The 19,920-nt window shown below is 38.0% G+C and overlaps 1 protein-coding gene across 1 annotated transcript; it reads left to right on the top strand.

Annotated features, from left to right (window-relative positions):
• Positions 1 to 1,118: 1,118 nt before the first annotated feature.
• On the top strand, positions 1,119 to 19,872 carry METAP2 (methionyl aminopeptidase 2). The gene is made up of 11 exons (XM_063308868.1): positions 1,119 to 1,338; positions 2,343 to 2,447; positions 4,221 to 4,286; positions 5,845 to 5,947; positions 8,472 to 8,633; positions 9,105 to 9,286; positions 9,367 to 9,461; positions 9,557 to 9,653; positions 10,058 to 10,161; positions 12,871 to 12,986; positions 19,537 to 19,872. Exons 1-11 carry the CDS (start codon positions 1,176 to 1,178, stop codon positions 19,787 to 19,789), a joined length of 1,446 nt encoding a protein of 481 aa, XP_063164938.1. The 5' UTR covers positions 1,119 to 1,175; the 3' UTR covers positions 19,790 to 19,872.
• The last annotated feature ends 48 nt before the right edge of the window (positions 19,873 to 19,920 follow it).

Here is a 19,920-nt window from a genome sequence, read left to right as displayed (position 1 = left end):
TTTAAATTAAATGACATTAAAATTAGTTTGTAACTTAAATAACTCCTCTGATCCATTTCTTTTATGATTACCAGCCCAACTAGTCATATCTCCATTCAGCTGTGAATGTTCATTAAATTAACCGCACACTAGATGTGCATCTGTGACTATCCCTTAGTGGATGGGAGAATCAGTATATAAAATACGTACATTACTGCTTTTTATACAGAGTAATAGTTCCTTTTTCTTTGCTTCCTCCAGCTCATGTTCATACATCACAGTAAATTATTTTGTGGTTACAAAAATTGAGTGCAAATCCAATTGATTTTAGTTTACAAAACAATTGGATATGGTTTAACAAGTGCCAACTCACACTTTATGGCTTAGTCAACAGACCATGGTCAAAACAAAGTAGCTTAGAACAATATGAGGATCTAGCTTAGATGCTTGTCCACATTTCTTCTATCTAATGAAGGAATGAAAAATGAATTTAGGCTGCTTTCCAAGGCATTGTAAATTCTCAGGAATACTTTGAACTGTGACAAGTCATCTACAGTCATGTGATCCAATTTCATATTCCTTTTAAAAGCTTGAAACAAAGTCACAGAATTCTGTACCACCTTATACAGCAGTGCTATAGATGACTACACAAAAGAAAATACCTTTGAATTGTCCGAGAAATTTTTTTACCCAGGATGTAATCATAAACTTTTAAACGTGCGTGTTTCCGCCAAAGTTTTCATGAATTCATCCGGGGTACTGAATGAAGCGGACTCAATATGTAAGCTTATGGTGCAATAACTAGCCTTGCGATCCTATTCCTGCTTAACTGGAACGTAGTCTCGTTGACTTCAATGGGGCTTATTTCCGACAATATCTGGCTCTAGAGGACTCGTGTTCTTTCCTGCAAGACGTGCTTAAATCTGTAAACCAGAACCATATTAGTTTAGTGGGAAAGACGGAGCCCCATTAAATCTATATAAACCACAAATAAACTCCCACGAATACTCAGAAAGGAGCTCACATTTCCTCCACTCTTCCTATTGCTACCTTGGAGCCGAATCCTCCAACTTTCCCGGCGTGCCCCTGTTCTGCGCCATAGAGTAGCTGGAGTACGAACGGCAGCCCTTCCTGCTGTCCGCCTCCTCTCTGATTCTGTTGGTGGCAGTCTTGGGAGCGTCGGCGAGCGCTGCAACATGGCGGGCGTGGAGCAAGGGTCCATCGCCGTGGAGGAGAAGCACCTGAACGGAGAGCTACTTTTGGATCCCGAGGAAAGAGAAAGCGCCGGTGGGGCTGCCGCCGATGAAAACGCCAAGAAAAAACGCAAGAAGAAGAAGAAGAGCAAAGGAGGCGCCGTCGGTACGAGCTGAACTGGGCCGGGCAAGGCAAGCTAGGCTGGGGAGGCCCGGCCGCGACGGGGAAGGGAAAGGCTGGGTGGCCGAGGAAGCACCATAACCGAAAGCAAGGCGAGCAGTCGCCTGAGCATTGGATCTGAGTTCGGGAAAGCGTGGGAGGGGAGCGAAGATGTTGGGCATATTAAATTTGCATTCGAGTGGAGCAACAACTATATGGCTGGCGAGGGACCAGTCCTTTGGTTCGCGGGGAAAGGCATTTGGGTGATACTGGCCGATTTCCCTTGTTTGTTTGTTTGTTATTCTGCGGTGTCATGTCCGCTGCTGCTGGAGAGTTTAGAAAATGTTTTCAGAAAGTGGTGGAGGGGAAGATAAGTCATTTCGATATTAGTGTTTATACCTGTAGAACACCACAATATATGAAATAGTTAAATTTAGCGCATACTATTAAGGAGGATTTCTTGCTTAGGAAATCTCGTCCTAGCAATGAGAAGTGGCATCTTTCTGCTGTTCTGTTAAGAAACAGGGCTTGTGAACTGGAGTGAGGGAGAGATCTTTAAAAGTAATAAAAAATAAAGCACACTCCTTGCAGGAAACAGTATTTAAGTTAAGAGGATTCTCAGTTATACATTATTTAGTACAGTATTTCTCAGATGGATGTCTGATCACCTTATGGAGGAGAGAAAGTCTGAATAGGTTGAGCGATGAGGATAAATTCAGAGGAAATTAACCATTACAAAATGTTACTAAAATTTGTGTGTTTGTCATAGTTGTAGAAAAGTAAGATAGAGGAACATAAACTGGGAAGGAGGTAAGAAGTATGCATGGGCTTAAAATCTTTTAGTAGAAGGTACCTATCAGAGTGAAGAAGAGATTTGGATTTATAGCTATACTTCTCCAAAATGTATAGCTTTTTATTTATTGTGAGACAGTGACGAATTATAGACTTGAGAAAAGGTCATTGATAGCTGGGAGTGTCAGTGTTAACTTACCTGTTTATTTTGCAAATAGGGCAACAAGAGACTGAAAGAGAATTAGAGGCAACACTTGATGAGGTAGCAAAACAGCTAGATAAACAAACACTGGAAGAAAAGGAAAAAGATGATGATGATGAAGGTAAATATCATTTATGTGACTTTGTGCTATATAAAATAAATATTTCTAGAATAAGTATTTGCTAGAATGAAGAACAGCAATTCATGTTGAAAAAGTTTTACATAGATAACAGTTTTACATAGATGATTGTAAAAATGGTTTGGTTCACACACTTCTTACCATGGAATATTTAACTGTGTTTATTGAATAAATAATGAGTTCCCAAGGGTCTTTGGATTGCAGTGGGATAGAAATGTAATAAATAAATAAATAGGTTCATGTGTCATGCTAAGTTTGATTTACAAATGTTAGTGAATGGGTTGATACAAGACTGCCAAAACCAAACAAGCCTTGCTGTGGCTTAGGGCATATAGGAGCTGTGCTATTTTCTCTTTGTTCAAAAGGCTGTAATCTAATTACTCATGTATGCATACATGTAATGTATATAACATGTCACCAGGTGATAAACAAACCAATATACATGATACATTAGTTTTCAGCCTGATACGTGAAGCACATAAGCAATAATATATTAAACTTGTATGCCGCCAATGACTCTGGGTGGCTCACAACAATCAAACAGTATGTTAGCTAGTTTAAAGTACAGTGTAAATGCTAGCCCAAAGAGTGGATGAACACCAAGTTTAAACAAAGTTTCACTGGTTCAGGTAGAATGGTATCCACAGTAAGCTTGCATACACATAGTTGATGTTATTTTGTGGAGTTCTTGGTGCTCTCTGAGCTTGGTTGTTTGCTTGTACATGTTTTATTACCCAACTAGGTAACATCAGCGCGAGTGAGTGTGGGTTTGCCGCCTGTTTGTTTTATTTTTTATTTTATTTATTTAATTTGTCCCTGCCCATCTCCTCCCATCAGGGGACTCTGGGCGGTTTACAATAAAATAATTGATTAAAACAAACATACAGTATAAATACTATATACTGTATAAATATAACATTATTCTTAAATAAATATAAAAATAAGAGTAAAAATAAGAATAAAGTCCAAGTGGCAGAAGAATCCAATACAGCCCGTATGTGGGAGGAGTGGTCTAAGACCACTTATATGCATATTCCTCTTATATGCAGTATCTTGTCCTGCCAATTTCACTGGGAGTGTGGTTTCCTCCTTGGTGGTTCCTTGATTAGAGTATTGTTTTCTGCTTGATTGTCTGATGTTAATCCCTGCTTATCTGAGTGTTGGCTGCTGGAGGGGATGTGTCCTAGTCTTGGTCTAATTGTAGACTAAGCCAAATCCAAAAATGCTAGGGAATTCCTGGAAACTCGGCATTCAGCCAAATCAGCCATCAATTGACAGATAAACCAGATTTACACACCATTTAAAAGAGATGATAAAAAACCTAGGAAGGAAACAAAAAGACAAAAATGGACAAAATTAGTCATAGTTTACAACCCTTTTTCTTGTGGGGAAAAATGGGAAAAGGAAGCACTGTGTACCCTGTTTTGAGCTCCTGAATGAAAGGTGGGGTATAAATAAAATAAATTACGATTGTGTGTGATAAAATGTTGCCAACACAGTGTCAGCAGCATTTGTGATAAAACATTGCCATGACTTCATCATCCAAATTAATCTTCTGGAAGAAAACACTATGAAGAGGTGATTGTTATATCTCTCCATGGTACGGCAGTTGCCAATGATAAATAACTTTGACTGTACTTTTTGGCAAAACCATTATTGTTTCTACTTTTCCACTGCAGCCATAGAATAATGTCTAAATACTATTTTCTTAGGACATTTTCAATATTTAATATTTTATCTATTTGTTTTCTGTAGATGGTGAAGGAGATGGTGACAGTGCAGCAGGAAAGAAAAAGAAGAAAAAGAAGAAAAAGAAAGGACGTAGGTGTTGGTCAAATATTTCTATGTGATCATTTCTATTTGTGTTACATATCTGAAATGTATGTGTGTGATACTACTTTATTCTGAATAAAAGCATTGGTTCATTGCCTCTGGCTGCATGTAGCATGGGAGAGCTCTTGAGCAACATTCTTTCCCATCTTTTAACAGAGGTTCCAGGTACTGATCTGCATAACAACATACTTTGGGCTAGTGAGCTTTGGCTTTCTCTGTTACTTTAGGATTACATAAAATTATAATGCAGCATTTTAAACAGAACAAAAATTGTTAATAATAAATACTTTCCTTTAATTCTATATAATTGTTAATTGCCAAATCAAGTACTACAGAAAATAGTTAGAAGGTTTAATGGAGTTGCAAAGAGCGTACATTTAAGTATTGTATTTGCCCTCCTCTGGTTGATCAGTGGAAGAAGGCTGATCTTCCATCTTGAATAAAATGTAGTATCAAGGCAATTTAACATCTTGATTTGGTCTTTTATTCTATGGAAGCTTGCACAAATTTGCATTCTGAGATTAAACATACTATGCAGCTACTTAAATTTAAAATCCTCCTGGCAACAGTGCAGGACTACCCAGCATCAGGGAATAGGCAAAGTAGCTGATGCTTTAAAATAATTATAGAATAAATTAATATATGGACAGGTAGAAAATGACTACCGGTAGTCCTCATTCAGTGACTGTTCAAAGTTATGATGGTGCTGGATGAGAGGACTTACAACCGTAGTTGCAGCCGTCAGAACATTTCATCACAATTCAGGCACTTGCCAACAAGCTCGCAATTACAATGGTCACAGTGTCACGCAGTCATTTGATCACCATTTGCAACCTTCGCTTCCAGCAAGCAAAGTCAATGGGGAAGCCAGCAAGAGGTTGCAAACGGCGATCATGGGATGCTGCAACCACATGGAATTCATCTTACAACAGCAACTGGAACTGCTGCGACTGCTGTCGTAAGTTGGCGCAGTCACGAGACATCACACTTTTCGACCTCAGCGCTTAGCAACAGAGTTCTCTGTCTCAATTACCATTGTTAAGCAAGGACTCCCTGTACTACAGCATTATGCAGTATGCAAGTGTTTTGTGGGGGAGGGATCTCCAGCAATGATCCTTACAAAGATATGTGTTTTCCTCTGTGAAATGCAAATGTAAGATTAAAGGGACTAAAACCTAAGGAACTCTAATGTCCATGTGTGTTACATGCATGAATACTGACTAACCACTTTAATTTTAACAAAGGATAGGCTTTATCCTTTAAGAGCAGTGTAGATTTTTAGACGCATGTGAAATATATGCAAATATTAACTTTGTTTTAAAGAAACTGACATGGTATGCATAAGGCAGGCATTTTAGCTAACAGTGGCCAAGAAAAACTTTTTGGTGGAATTCTGAGCATTCTGAGAATTGGCTAAGCTATTTAATGTTTATTCTGTTTTTGACTAAAGCTCAGACAATAAGCAAGGATAATTTTTTTAAAAATACCTGTTGGAAATGATTGATTTATATTCTAAGATAGACTCAAAGTCTCTTTCTGCCAACAGCTAAGCTGCAGACAGATCCACCATCTGTTCCAATATGTGACTTGTTTCCCAGTGGGATATTTCCAAAAGGTGAAGAATGCGAGTATCCAGCAACACAAGATGGGTATGGGTCTTGTTTAATGTTTTTTCAATGTCGAGGTCAAGACAGTGATAATTGAATTGATAGGATATTACTTCAGAAGACTCATCTACATTTCAAATAATTTATTTTATTTTGCACTTTATAGTAATCTGGGCAAGGAATAGGTTTGGATATATTGTCATATGTTTGTGTGATTTCTAGTATATCAGCAAGTTTCTGACAATGGCAGCAGCGTGTGTGTATGTGTGCGCATGTATGTATGTATCATGAATGGCCCCAGAAATAAATATAACCAAAGAAAACCCATCCACAAGGGCTCAACTTTTGCGCTGCCCCAGAGACTGGGAAAATACACAGGTCTTTAATAGTGTCCTGAATATCATCAGGGTGGAAACCATCCAAATGTCTGGAGAGATATCATTCTAGAGGACAGGCACTGTGACAGAGAGGGCACTTCTTGGGTCCAAAAAGATGATACTGCTTAATTGATAGGACCAGGAGTGCACCCATTCTCCCCAAGCTTACCAGACAGGTAGAAAGACAAATGGTCCCTCTAATAATCAGATCCTATGCCATGAAAGGCTTTATGGGTGATAACCAGCATCATATTTTAAAGATTAGCTGCTGAAAATAAGGTGTTGTAAGAGAAAAGTGGAAGTGGATTTTTTTGGCCAAAATTGAGGTCAGTTCTGGGCTAAGAACATAATGATGTATTGTGCCATTACAGTATTTTGTGCTTAACTTGCTGATAATTCTTGGGATTCTACAGGTAGTCCTCGACTTACAACCATAATTAGCACTGGGATTTCCATTGCTAAGTGATGCGGTTGTAAAGCGTGACGTCACGTGATCGTATTGCTTAGTGATGGCAATCCCCATTGCTGTTGTTAAGCGAATTCCACCGGTTGTTAGCCGATGGCCCACCCCAATCCAAGCCATTCCAGGCTTGGTCCCTCCCATCCTCAAGCCTCAGTAAGGTAAGGGACTGCCTCCAACTCCCCCTACTCATCTATCTCCCCCTCCATCTCTGCCCTTTTGGTCACCTTGCACCCTGCCTTGTGCGGCGGCAAGCGGCCCCAGAACCACACAGCTTTGGGGCTGTTTGTCATGCTGCAGCGCAGGGGCTCCTTGATGTGCCATGGCTCTGGGGCTGCAAGAAACCCCTAGGCTGCAGCAGCCTCTGGAAGCCTCAGCCGACCCAGTCCAGTCCCACCACCCTGCACTCCAAGGCCCCTATCGCTCTGCGCTCTGCTGCTGCAGCTGACCTTCACTGTCTTCTTGCTCCCACTGCTGACGAGGTGTGCCTGGCCTGGCCCTTCATGCCAAGAAGCCCCTTTGTGCACTGTGAGCTGGGCTGGGGCTGGATTTCGCACGGTGATGTGGCTCTGGGGCTTCAAGAAGCAGCCCCTGAGCTGCAGTGCAAAGCCCAGGCCCAGCCCAGGCCCAGCAGCATGGCACAAAGCCGCAGCCACCCAGACCCAGCTGCAGTCGCCCTCACCACCCTGCACTCCACCGCCTTAGCTGACCGTTGCTGTCTTCTTGCTCCTGCTGCTGACGAGGCATGCCCAGCCTGTCCCTTAGCAAGGCAGCTGCTGTAAATCCCCATGTTCAGCACTGCCATAACTTCGAACAGTCGCTGAACAAATGGTTGTAAGTCGAGGACTACCTGTAGTGAGAAAACAAATTAGATTTTGCCATATTAAAGTTATCATACATTTCTATTTGAGTGTCTAAGTGGCATTTCTAAAGACTGGGCTTTAGAGGGATGTGTATATCTGGTAGAGTACGTTTTGTCACTTTAGATTACAGTGTGCCACTTTTGAATGTTTTGTCCATTATTGCATTAAAAGGGAAGTTTCAACTCAGGGTGATTAGTTTCGTATTTACAAGTAGTAATTATCTTCATTCCAGAGATGAGAAAATGGAATATAGCCATTGCAGAGTAAGGCTGATAATTAATAATAATGTGTACTGGAACTCCAGATGCTCTTTTTTCCATTTCAGCAGATAATTTGGCAGAGCTATGTAGCTGATTATTACATTCTCAAATTCAAACAGAGTTGGTAGACTATATACCCAAGATTTTTACTTGTACAAATAAACAGGGTTTACACATTCTGTGAAGCCACAATGTAGTTTGTTTGATCATACTATAGCTTGTTTTATGAGCCCAGGAACTATAAACACATGGCTTGGCATATGTGAATATAGCCTAGTTGTGGTGTAGTCAATAAACCATGATTCAGCATGATGTGTGAACCCAGTCTTAACGTAAATGCAGTATTTTCATATTTAGAGAGATCACTGTAATTACTTGGTGGCTTAAAGAAATGTTTGGCATTTTTTGCAGAGTCATATAGCAGGAAGTATCAACTCTCCCATTTTAAGTTGGATGAAGATTAATATTTTGAAAAATTACATATTATTTTATTAGTGGAATCTACACATCCCCTCTGCAACCTCCCTCCCCTTGAAATTCATCTAATAGTTGGTTTGGATTTCACATGATGGTGACAAGTATTTGACTTGCTTTTCAATTTTAAAGGAGAACTGCTACTTGGAGGACCACAAGCGATGAAAAGAGAGCACTAGATCAAGCAAGTGAAGAGATCTGGAATGATTTCAGAGAGGCTGCTGAAGCACACAGACAAGTGAGGAAATACGTTATGAGCTGGATCAAGCCTGGAATGACCATGATAGAAATTTGGTAATAATAAAATGTAGTAACCTTTTAAAAAAATAATACGAGTCTAGTATTTTAATTTAAAAGATTGACAGCTGACATTTTTGTGGGTGTAATTTTAATTATTTTTGTTTCAGTGTACAAGCCTTGATGAATGCTCTGCTTAACATAATAATTCTACAATACCAATAAAAAACTGTTCATTTGTTTTGAATAATTCTATTGCTATAAGGTTATGGGACAAGTAGCTTCCCTGTGTTGTTGCTACTGTTTAAAATATTGTGAAGTATCTATAGGTTTGCATAGCATATCAAAGATCTGCATAGCATTTATACCTTTGAAACAGAAAATATTAGTCTTATACTGTGTTTGTATTGTCACTGGTATGCCTAGAAAAAATGAACTGTTAGGAACATCTGAAACATAGCTAACATACAGCTAAGTAAACCTATGGAAACAAATCCTTTCATGTAATACAGATGTTTGCTTTTCTAGTGAAAAACTAGAAGACTGTTCACGGAAGCTGATACGAGAAAATGGCTTAAATGCTGGACTTGCATTTCCCACGGGGTGTTCTCTGAATAATTGTGCAGCCCACTATACCCCCAATGCTGGAGATCCAACTGTATTGCAGTATGATGATATCTGCAAGATAGATTTTGGAACACACATTAATGGTGAGCTCTTCTTTCTTAATATATAATTATATCATTTAGTTGAAGGCAAATTATTTTAACTCATTTGTATCTGATTTCAGGTCGTATCATTGACTGTGCTTTTACTGTCACATTCAATTCAAAATATGACAGGCTCTTACAAGCTGTAAAAGATGCAACTAATACTGGAATAAAGGTATACTCCAAGAGATACTGTAGTTCTATCCTTATCTACGTACTTTGAAACTGAAGATAAAAATAAAAATTTCACTATCTCTTGTATACAAATAGTGTGCTGGGATAGATGTTCGCCTTTGCGATGTTGGTGAGGCTATCCAGGAAGTCATGGAATCTTATGAAGTTGAAATTGATGGCAAAACCTATCAAGGTAGTTTATTTTCCATCTAATATATATGGTTATCCTGATTGAAAACTGAGAGAGATTTTGCTGATGTGGGTACTGTATCTACAACAAAAATATTTTGAAGCCTATTTTTAAAACCTCAATATATTCCTCTAGATTCTAAAAACTGAGTTTTTAAAATTGTTTATTTTAGAGAGGGTAATCAGTTTAAGTTAGAGGGGGTCATCAGTCTAGTTATATAAATCAGCCAAGGTTCACTTAAGATTCAGTTTTCACTTGTGAATCTAAAATCTTACGGAAATGCACAAAAGTCCATTAAATCTCAAATTTCCTGGCATAATTCATTTCAGAGATTCCAACTGAATCTTTTACACTGCCCTATTAATTACATACATACATTCATCTCAGTTGCTTTGCATTTTATATAGTGAAACCTATTCGGAATTTGAATGGACACTCTATTGGGCCATACAGGATACACGCAGGCAAAACTGTTCCCATTGTGAAAGGAGGAGAAGCAACAAGAATGGAAGTAAGTATAGATACAGTCTGATCCTACTCATGCTTTCTTGGAGGTCCCACTGATTTCAGTGCTCTTACTCCCACTGAATATAAATATTTGGACCAGCAGATACTTTCTGGGATTTTGTAAAAGTGCCATGGATGCCATTACAAAATGCTGCTACCTGGAATGCAAAATGGGTGCCACGTTTGGTGCAAACAGTGATAATACCCATAGTGCAGAAAGGCAAATTGTTGCTCATCAAAATTAAGTTTTGGACAGCCTTTCTCAACCTTTTGACCCTGGAGGAACCTTTGAAATATTTTTCAGGCTTTGAGGAACCCCTGCACATTCAGGCTCAAATATAGTCCAGAAGTTACAAAATCATTATATGCATTAAGAGTGTTCTTAAACTAAAAATAAAGAATGAAACTGACCTCCTTAATGTGAAGTTGCCCAAATTTGAAATAATTTTTTAAAGAAATCGTGATCTCCCAGGGAACCCCTAGTGACCTCTTGTGGAACCCTAGGGCTCCACAAAACCCTGGTTGAGAAACTCTGGTTTAGGATGTCACTACCCCTTGCTGGTGATATTTTTCTTTCATATGCCACTTTAACTGCAAGACATGATGTACTAGCATAGAGAATTATCTGAAGATCTTTAGCTTATTTTTATTTAATATAATAAATCAGTCTGTATAGGAGCCATTTTGGACACAGCTATGAGCAGCTATCAGTATTTACAGGAAAAGTTGTTTTTCAAATGAAATGCTGGTATTCCTCGCTTAACAACCATTCAGTGACTGTTGAAAGTTACAACTGGTCCTTGAAGTTATGGCGTTGCAGTGCCACCGTAGTCATGTGATCAAAATTCAGGCACCTGGCAGCATGCCTGCATTTATGGCCACAGTGTATGTTTCAACTCCTCCCACCCACCTATCTCCCCCCATCTCTGCCTTTTCAGCTGCGCTGCACTCCACTGCCGCCTACCTCTGCCACCCCTCTGCCAGCCCAGCTGGGTTTCACCATCATCTTTCTCCCACTGCTGATGAGGCACATCTGGCTGAGGAGGCCTCACAAAGGGCCAGCCACTGCCTCGACTGGCACAACCTCTCAGTAGCGGGAGAAAGAAGATGGCGAACAACAGTGGGGGGTGCCAGGGTAGGCAGTGGCAGAGTGCGGGGTGGCCAAAAGGGTAGAGATGGGGAAATAGGCAGGTGGGGGGAGTTGAAGTAGAGGCAAGCACAGCAGGGCGGAAGAAGTGTGAGGTTCTCACCTAACAACTGCAACTGGGACTACCAGAATTGCTGTCATTAAACAGTGTGGTCACATGATGTTTTGCCTAACGACTGCTTCGCTTAGTGACAAAAATTCTGGTCCAAATTAGGATTGTTAAGTGAGGACTAGCTGTATGTTGAATAAGAAGGGTCCCTATTGCCTTCACAACAAAGGACCTTCTCCCACTGAATGGACTGCTCCACCAGGAACATGTAAAATGTTAGAACAAAAATATGCATTCACTTTAAGAATTGCTAATTTGCAGGAAGTAAATATGTTCACTCTAAATTTAATGTGCATTTTGCACATGTACTATTCTGCAGATAATATGTATAATTTTCAGAAATTCTACTATAGTCAGCTTTGTGAAGAATAGGAAGTATAGTGGCCTGGTACAGACAATACTAAATGAGAATTGTTTAGAATCAAAACCTTATAGCTGTGCATTTAGAATAAATGAATGAGATTTAGATATAATGCTAAAGAAACCGTGGACAAAGACTTATTGGTTAGTGGAGTTGTTGGTGTTCTCTGAGCTTGGTTGTTTGCTTGCAGACATTTCATTACCCAACTAGGTAACATCATCAGTGTTAGTGAGTGTGGGGTTTGCTCCCTGATTATATATAGTAGCTTGCTCTGCCAGTGTTGGGGTTGCAAGTTTTCTCCTTGATAGTTCCTTGATTAGGGTATTGTTTTCTGCTTGATTGTTTTTCTGGTGTTAGTCCCTGCTTTTCTGGGTGTTTGTTGCCAAGCTTCCAGAATTCCTGAGCGTTTTTGGATTTAGCTTGGTCTAGGATGTGCAGTTTCCTGATTTAAATTATGGTTGAGTCTGTCCATGTGTTGTGAGATTAAGGAGTTTTCATCATGTCTTCTGACTGCTAGTTGGTGTTCATGGATGCGCTCTACTAGTGTTCTGCCTGTTTGCCTACATAGTGGTTGTTACAGTACTTACACTGTATTTTGTAGATGACATATATTCTCTTCTATTATATGTATTATTGTTATGTTACGTTATATGTAAATATATTATGATATGATATATGATATGATACGATACGATACGATACAATATATTATATTATCTGTAAACTGCCCAGAGTCGTCGTAATATGAGATGGGTGGTAAAGAAGTATGACAAAAAAAATATGTTATGTTATGTTATGTTATGTTATGTTATGTTATGTTATGTTATGTTATGTTATATTTGTATATGTATTATAGGTATATATATTCTCTTCTATTAGAACTTATTGGCTAGTCAGCACTCCTGCTTGCAGGAGGAATAACATGATTAAGCTTGTTCCTGATAAAAAAAATTCTGGCAAATGTAATGTCCAAACAGGATTATGGCCAGATTAATTTTGGAGGTGGAAGCCCAGCTCAGATAGATAATTTTGAAGGTATTATATATTCTATAAAGTCATGTAATATATGTTTGTTTGTTTGTTTGTTTTTTAATAGGAGGGAGAAGTATATGCTATAGAAACCTTTGGTAGCACCGGAAAGGGGGTTGTTCATGATGATATGGAATGTTCTCATTATATGAAGAACTTTGATGTTGGACATGTGCCAATAAGGTTAGTCGTGATTTTACTGCAATATAAGAAGATGTAACTTTAAGTATGCTTACATTTTGGGGAAAAGGATATTGATGAATTCAAAACTTGGAAAGGTGGTAAGAAATCCATGCAGTTTTCTTGGCAACATTGACAGTTTTACTTGCATCTTGTCTGATGACAGTTGGCAATGCATGGGAAATAACTGCTTGGATAATATATATGAAATTGTAGGCACGCTATAATGGAAGACATCTATTTCTGTGCTCATAAAAGTATGGGTGTATAAAGCACTATGGTGCATTCAAGCAGCTTACCTTAATATCACAAATGGCTTCAGTTATTTATTTGCTAGCATTTCTATCATGCTCAACCTCACAGACTCTGGATGGGTAACATTCAGAGCCAGTTTGATCTAGTGGTTAAGGCAATGGGCTAGAATCCAGGAAACTGAGTTCTAGTCCCACTTTAGGCATGAAGCCAGCTGAGTGACCCTGGGCCAGTCACACACTCTCAGCCCAACTCACCTCACAGGGTAGCTGTTGTGGGGAAAATAGGAGGAGGAAGGAGTATTGGGTATGTTTGCTGCCTTGAGTTATTTATAAAATTAATAAAGGCAGGATAGAAAATAAATAAAATAAATAAATAAAATAAACATTCAACTCATAAAAGAATCATACTAACATGTTATCATAATATCACAAAAGGCAAAAACACACATGAAGATTAAAGACAATCCATGTTGTGGGCAATATGGATTTCAGTAGCTACTTGTTAAACAAGGATGGGATGGCTATTGAAAATGCCTGCTTCCAGATCAGTTTCCCCTTGATCAGTCAAGAAGGGGGAGCATCCCAAATCATAAGGAATGTTTTCTGTCACTAACGAACAAAAATAGTCATGATGATTAATAGATGCTTTCCTGCATAATGAATAAATAATACCTGTAATTTTTTTATTAATATTATTAATATATATTAATTATTATTAATTATTGTTAAATTATTATATTATTAAATTATCATTGAATAATTAATAGATAACATTAATTACCAATTAATCATATTAGTTAATTAATAATATTAATATTACCATCATTTATAAAATATTATATTTGTGGTATAATGGCTATAATAAAGTCAGTGCCCAAAATAGAGCTGCACTGCACTTCCTAAATTTGCTCATTGTCATGTTCTTCAATCACGGTCCCATAAAGCATCTTCCCAGGCAGTTTTAACAAGCTAATCTTGCTGTAGTTTTTGCATTCACCCTTATTACTTTCCCTTTGTATAGGTGAACAGTATTGGCATTCTTTCCAGTTGTCATGCAAGTCTTTACACACAAAGTTACACGGCCACTCTATAATCAAGCCACATGCATATAATCTCTCATCTTAATTTTTTGCAGGAGTCCTTATATGATTTTTTCTTATCCACAGGGCCTGTCACTTTCCACCAAGCATCCTTGTTCATACTTCCCATTTGTGTAGGTCCATATGCTTCTGTAACATAATTGTTTTAATTATTCCAAGTATCTTTCATGTCTTCTTTCATTACATCTATTTTCCATTAATTCTACTGGGACATTATTTCATTCATTCTACTTTTGCTCTCATTTCTTTCACTTCTTTCCTTTTCTTGAAAGGAAAGAAATGGTATGCCCCACTCAGAACCTTGTATTGGTCCTGCATCCTTCATTAACTCTTTGTTTTTCACCATAATCAAATCACTCAGTTTTTAGATTTATATTCATTCCTTTGCCATGTGTACATATGAATACATATACTTCTTAAACATATTTGAAAGCAGACTTTTTTCTAAGCAGACACTCATCACTCACCACCTTCATTCATCTCAGGTTTCCAAATGGCTGAATTGCTTTTTCTGTATTCTTTCATCTCTTTTTCATCCATCCATTCGTATCATGTGACAGAAATGTTCATTCAGAATGTTGTACAGTTTTTCACCAATTCATCTCTGGTTCCATTCTTAGTATCACAAGTCATGGAGCACAATTTGCAACGGTCATGTTGACTCCTTTCATATCTACCCACAGCAACTTACGTATATGATACCAATTCATGTTTTCTGACATGTTAGCTCTTTCATTCTTAAATAATTCTACACCTTTTCATTTCATTGTTAATTCATGCACTTTACCATTTACTTTTCTTACATTCCAAGTTGCAATCTTCAATATGCTTTGGTCTTTCCGATATGGAACAATAAAGATTGACTTCCTCTCCCCAATATGGCTTTGGTTAATTGAGGCACCCCTATTATGGTTTTTAGTACTATTATCAGACGTAGCTTTGCATGTTTCATATTCAACATTCCCTGCTACCATTACAGATAGTAATAGTTTTAGTACATTTTGGCTAACAGGCCACAAACCAACCCAGTTTTACCCTTAAGCATGCTCATGTGATTTTATGCAAGCTAGAGATTACCCTGCAAGCCAAAATAGTGTGTATAGAACGTACTGACACACACTCAGGATGCATATAGAATAACCAAAAGGAGGAATACGTTTTGGCATGGTCTGAGTGATTGTGCCTGTTCAGCCTTAAAGATGTATGCACTGAAGCTTTGTATTCATATTCACTTGATACCATCCTATGCAGTGGACTCAAGATACGTAAAATGTAAAAATGTGTATTAGTGAGAAACAGATATGATAGGAAATGATGTATGTAGCAACAATAAGAAATTCTAGACCACTTATTAAGATTATTGTTTTCAAGAATTCTTAAAAAAACCTTAAATGTTACTTTTTTTAAAAAAATTAAAAAATGTAATATATCCCTATATGATTGTAACATGGAACTAAACACTAATCACTGTAATGTTTTTAAAAATGGGATTGCAGGAAGTTCCAGGAAAGTAAAGGAGAGTTAGATTGGAATCTCTTTCATATAAATTAGTGAAAAGCATTGTTTAACAACAGAATATAGAAGTCTTACTGAAGAATAATAGCATGGCTTTTATCAAGAAATGTTCCGAGACATCAGCCTTTCAGAATTTGTTGAGCATGTTAACAGATAGCCAGATAGGAGTGATTCAAAAAGTCTCTCACCAAAAGTTGTTTGGCAAGTTTAGCAGGTTTTGGATAAGAGGAATAGAAGAAGCAGGAGCAAAAGACTATGGAAAGTACACTGTGTGCACAGTTATTTGGCAAGTGAGTATCTTGACCGTATCATCATTTTTATGCATATTTTCCACCTCCAAGCTGTATAAACCTGAATGCTTATTGGATAAAAGCATATCAGGTGATATGTATGTGGGGGAGGGTGTGGCCTAAGGAGATCCAACACCCTATATCAAGGTGTGCATAATTATTAGGCAGCTTCTTTTCCTCAGGCAAAATGGGCCAAAAAAGAGATTTAACTGACTCTGAAAAGTCAAAAACTAAAAAGTCTTTCAGAGGGATGCAGCACTCTTGAAATTGCTAAGATATTGGGGTGTGACCACAGAACCATCAAACGTTTTGTTGCAAATAGTCAACAGGGTCGCAAGAAACATGTTGAGAAAAAAAGATGCAAATTAACTGCCAAAGATTTGAGAAGAATCAAACGTGAAGCTACCAGGAACCCATTATCCTCCAGTGCTGTCATATTCCAGAACTGCAACCTACCTGGAGTGCCCAGAAGGAGTGCCCAGAAGTGTTCAGTGCTCAGAGACACGGCCAAGGTAAGGAAGGCTGAAACTCGACCACCACTGAACAAGACACATAAGTTGAAACGGCAAGACTGGGCCAAGAAATACCTGAAGACAGATTTTTCAAAGGTTTTATGGACTGATGAGATGAGAGTGACTCTTGATGGACCAGATGCATGGGCCCCTGGCTGCATCAGTAACGGGCACAGAGCTCCACTTCGACTCAGACGCCAGCAAGGTGGAGGTGGGGTACTGGTATGGGCTGGCATTATTAAAGATGAGCTAGTTGGACCTTTTCAGGTTGAAAATGGACTCAAAATCAATTCCCAAACCTACTGCCAGTTTTTAGAAGACACTTCCTTCAAGCAGTGGTACAGGAAAAAGTCTGCATCTTTCAAGAAGAACATGATGTTTATGCAGGACAATGCTCCATCGCATGCATCGAAGTACTCCACCACGTGGCTAGCAAGTAAAGGCCTCAAATGAAAGAATAATGACATGGTCCCCTTCCTCACCTGACCTAAACCCTATTGAGAACTTGTGGGCCCTTCTCAAACGAGAGATGTACGGTGAAGGAAAACAGTACACCTCTCTGAACAGTGTCTGGGAGGCTGTGGTTGCTGCTGCACAAAAAGTTGATCGTCAACAGATCAAGAAACTGACAGACTCCATGAATGGCAGGCTTATGACTGTTATTGCAAAGAAGGGTGGCTATATTGGTCACTGATATTTTGTTTGAAATGTCAGAAATGTTTATTTGTAAATTTTGTTTATTATTCTCACTTTAACAGATGAAAATAAACAAGTGAGATGGGGGAATTTTCGTTTTTCATTTAGTTGCATAATAATTCTGCCCAATAATTGTGCACACATAGATATGCTCCTAAGAAAGCCAAAACCTCACTTTTACTTTCTTAAATACTCAGGTTTGAGGTTTATTAACATTTTGGATTAACCGAGAGCACTGTAGTTGTTCAGTAATGAAATTCATCCTCAAAAATACAACTTGCCTAATAATTGTGCACGCAGTGCATAAATGACTTGTATTTCTTCCCATCCTAAAGGGTCCATTACTTTTTTCCTAGTTTATAAATGTGGTAAGGTGATATTTTGCCTAATGTCACCAAATTGTTTAAGTGGTGAAAACAAAGAGACACCAAATTGTTTAAAGGAGTTCCCCAAACTGGAGAATGGGCATTAAAATGGGAGAGCCAGTTTGGTCTAGTGGTTAAGGCAACAGGCTAGAAACCAGGAGACTGAGAGTTCTAGTCCCGCCTTAGGCATGAAAACTGGCTGGGTGACTCTGGGCCAGTCACTCTCTCTCAGCCCAACCTACCTCACAGGGTAGTGGTTGTGGGGAAAATAGGAGGAGGAAGGAGTATTGGATATGTTTGCTGCCTTGAGTTATTTATAAAAATAATAAAGGTGGGATATAAAATAATTTTTTTTAAAAATGGTAAATGAAGTAAAGCCCATGGTATCATAATGCCTTTACAGAAATCCATGATGCAGTAATAATTGGCCTACTATGTATTCATCATTCAAAGTATATTATATAGTCAGTACAAGAGCGAACAATTAAATACATCAAGATGCAAGAGAATAGATTTTCTGGTGTAGAAAAAGAAGAAAGGGGCCAGGACAGGTCTGTAAAATTATGCAGAGTATTTATGATATGAAATTCAGAATTAATGGATGTGTTTTAACCTGGATACACTGTTATAGTGTAACAATGTACATAAAGTATAATGATTGTACACTTGGATGGTTTTAAAAGGAAATTCAATAAACTCCTAAGTGGAATCCAATTTTTTTAAAAAACAAGAAACAGTTTCCACTTCTGAAACATTCCCAGTTCTCACTTTCAGCTTACCAAGTACTCTCTGACTTGTCTGGAGAATCCCCTAAACTTCAAAAGTTTTATTGGCATACAGGAAAAAGGCATTGTTCATGCTGGCTATACTTTATTTATAGTAGTAAAGACATAAATGCCTCTCTATATCAGTTGTTGAAAACCATGTACTGGTAGGCTGCCCAAAGTAACTGATGGGGAATCAGATATTGAATGTCTTTGGTCTGAGACTGTATGATTATTTCAGTTTTCATTAGTACCTGCTTTAAGCGATATGCTGTTTCTCCCATGGTCTTATTTATGTTTAATTGTTTTTAATGGTTGTTTAGACTTGTTTTTAATGGTTGTTTTATTGTATGCTGCCCAGAGTCACATTTGTGAAATGGGAGGCTGTACAGTATAAATTTGATAAATAATATAACCATGTAAATGTTATTCTAATTGGAATTATTTTATTTATTTTTTAATTTTTATCCTGCCTTTATTATTTTTATAAATTATATGCATCAGATTATACTAAATGGTTTGGATAACATGTTGTACCCCTGAAATAGCTGTTTGCAGTTATAAAACAGTATAACAGATAAACTAAGTTTCCTGCAATTTCCAGAATTTGTATTGCTGAGTCTTGAACACCACTTCTATAGGTCTCGGAAATATTTACTATCTATTGTTACTTGTCTTGGAGAAATAACATGTAAAAGATTTTCAGTACAGGAAAATGTTTAAAGTTCAATTGACCAGTAAGAGTAGGCAACAGAAAAAAAAATGTTAGGCAGAAATTGTTAGTTTCTGCAAAGTAAAGACAGATCTTATTCCAGTGATCAGAATTGTGGACAGAGCCAGGAAGTATAATACCCAATGTCTTCTGAAGCCAAAATTGAAGATTTCAGTCCTAAATATACCTGTGAAGGGATTTACTGCCTTGAATAAAATGGGATATAAATCTAGATATAAAAAGGATTGTTTAACGTTTCTGTTGGTTGGTTATATTAGACTTAGAAAGTAATGTTTCTAATTATAAGACTTTTTACTTACTCATTTACTATTCTTTTTCTTCCAGGCTTCCAAGAGCAAAGCACTTGCTGAATGTTATCAATGAAAATTTTGGTACTCTTGCCTTTTGCCGCAGATGGTTAGATCGTCTGGGAGAAAGTAAATATCTAATGGCTCTGAAGAACCTGTGTGACTTGGGTATAGTAGACCCATACCCTCCTCTATGTGATATTAAAGGCTCATATACAGCACAGTTTGAGCACACCATATTATTGCGTCCAATGTGCAAAGAAGTTGTCAGCAGAGGAGATGACTATTGAAATTTCAAAGCCATTACCTCACCTATGTACTCTGTTGGAACATGTTATGCCAGAATAAATTTGCAATCTGTTTTAACAGTCAACCCAATGTGATAACTTTCCATGTTCAGAAGAAAAGAATTTAATCAAAG

Source organism: Candoia aspera, chromosome 7, assembly GCF_035149785.1.
Source record: "Candoia aspera isolate rCanAsp1 chromosome 7, rCanAsp1.hap2, whole genome shotgun sequence".
NCBI lineage: Eukaryota > Metazoa > Chordata > Lepidosauria > Squamata > Boidae > Candoia > Candoia aspera.
The sequence above is the reverse complement of the archived record's forward strand: the minus strand, read 5'-3'. Positions and strand labels throughout refer to the sequence as shown.

Coding starts and splice junctions, on each gene's coding strand:
- METAP2 (XM_063308868.1), top strand. CDS start 1,176: ATGGCGGGCGTGGAGCAAGGGTCCATCGCCGTGGAGGAGAAGCACCTG. Junction 5,948..8,471: donor TATCCAGCAACACAAGATGG/GTATGGGTCTTG, acceptor TCAATTTTAAAG/GAGAACTGCTACTTGGAGGA. Junction 9,654..10,057: donor TGATGGCAAAACCTATCAAG/GTAGTTTATTTT, acceptor CATTTTATATAG/TGAAACCTATTCGGAATTTG.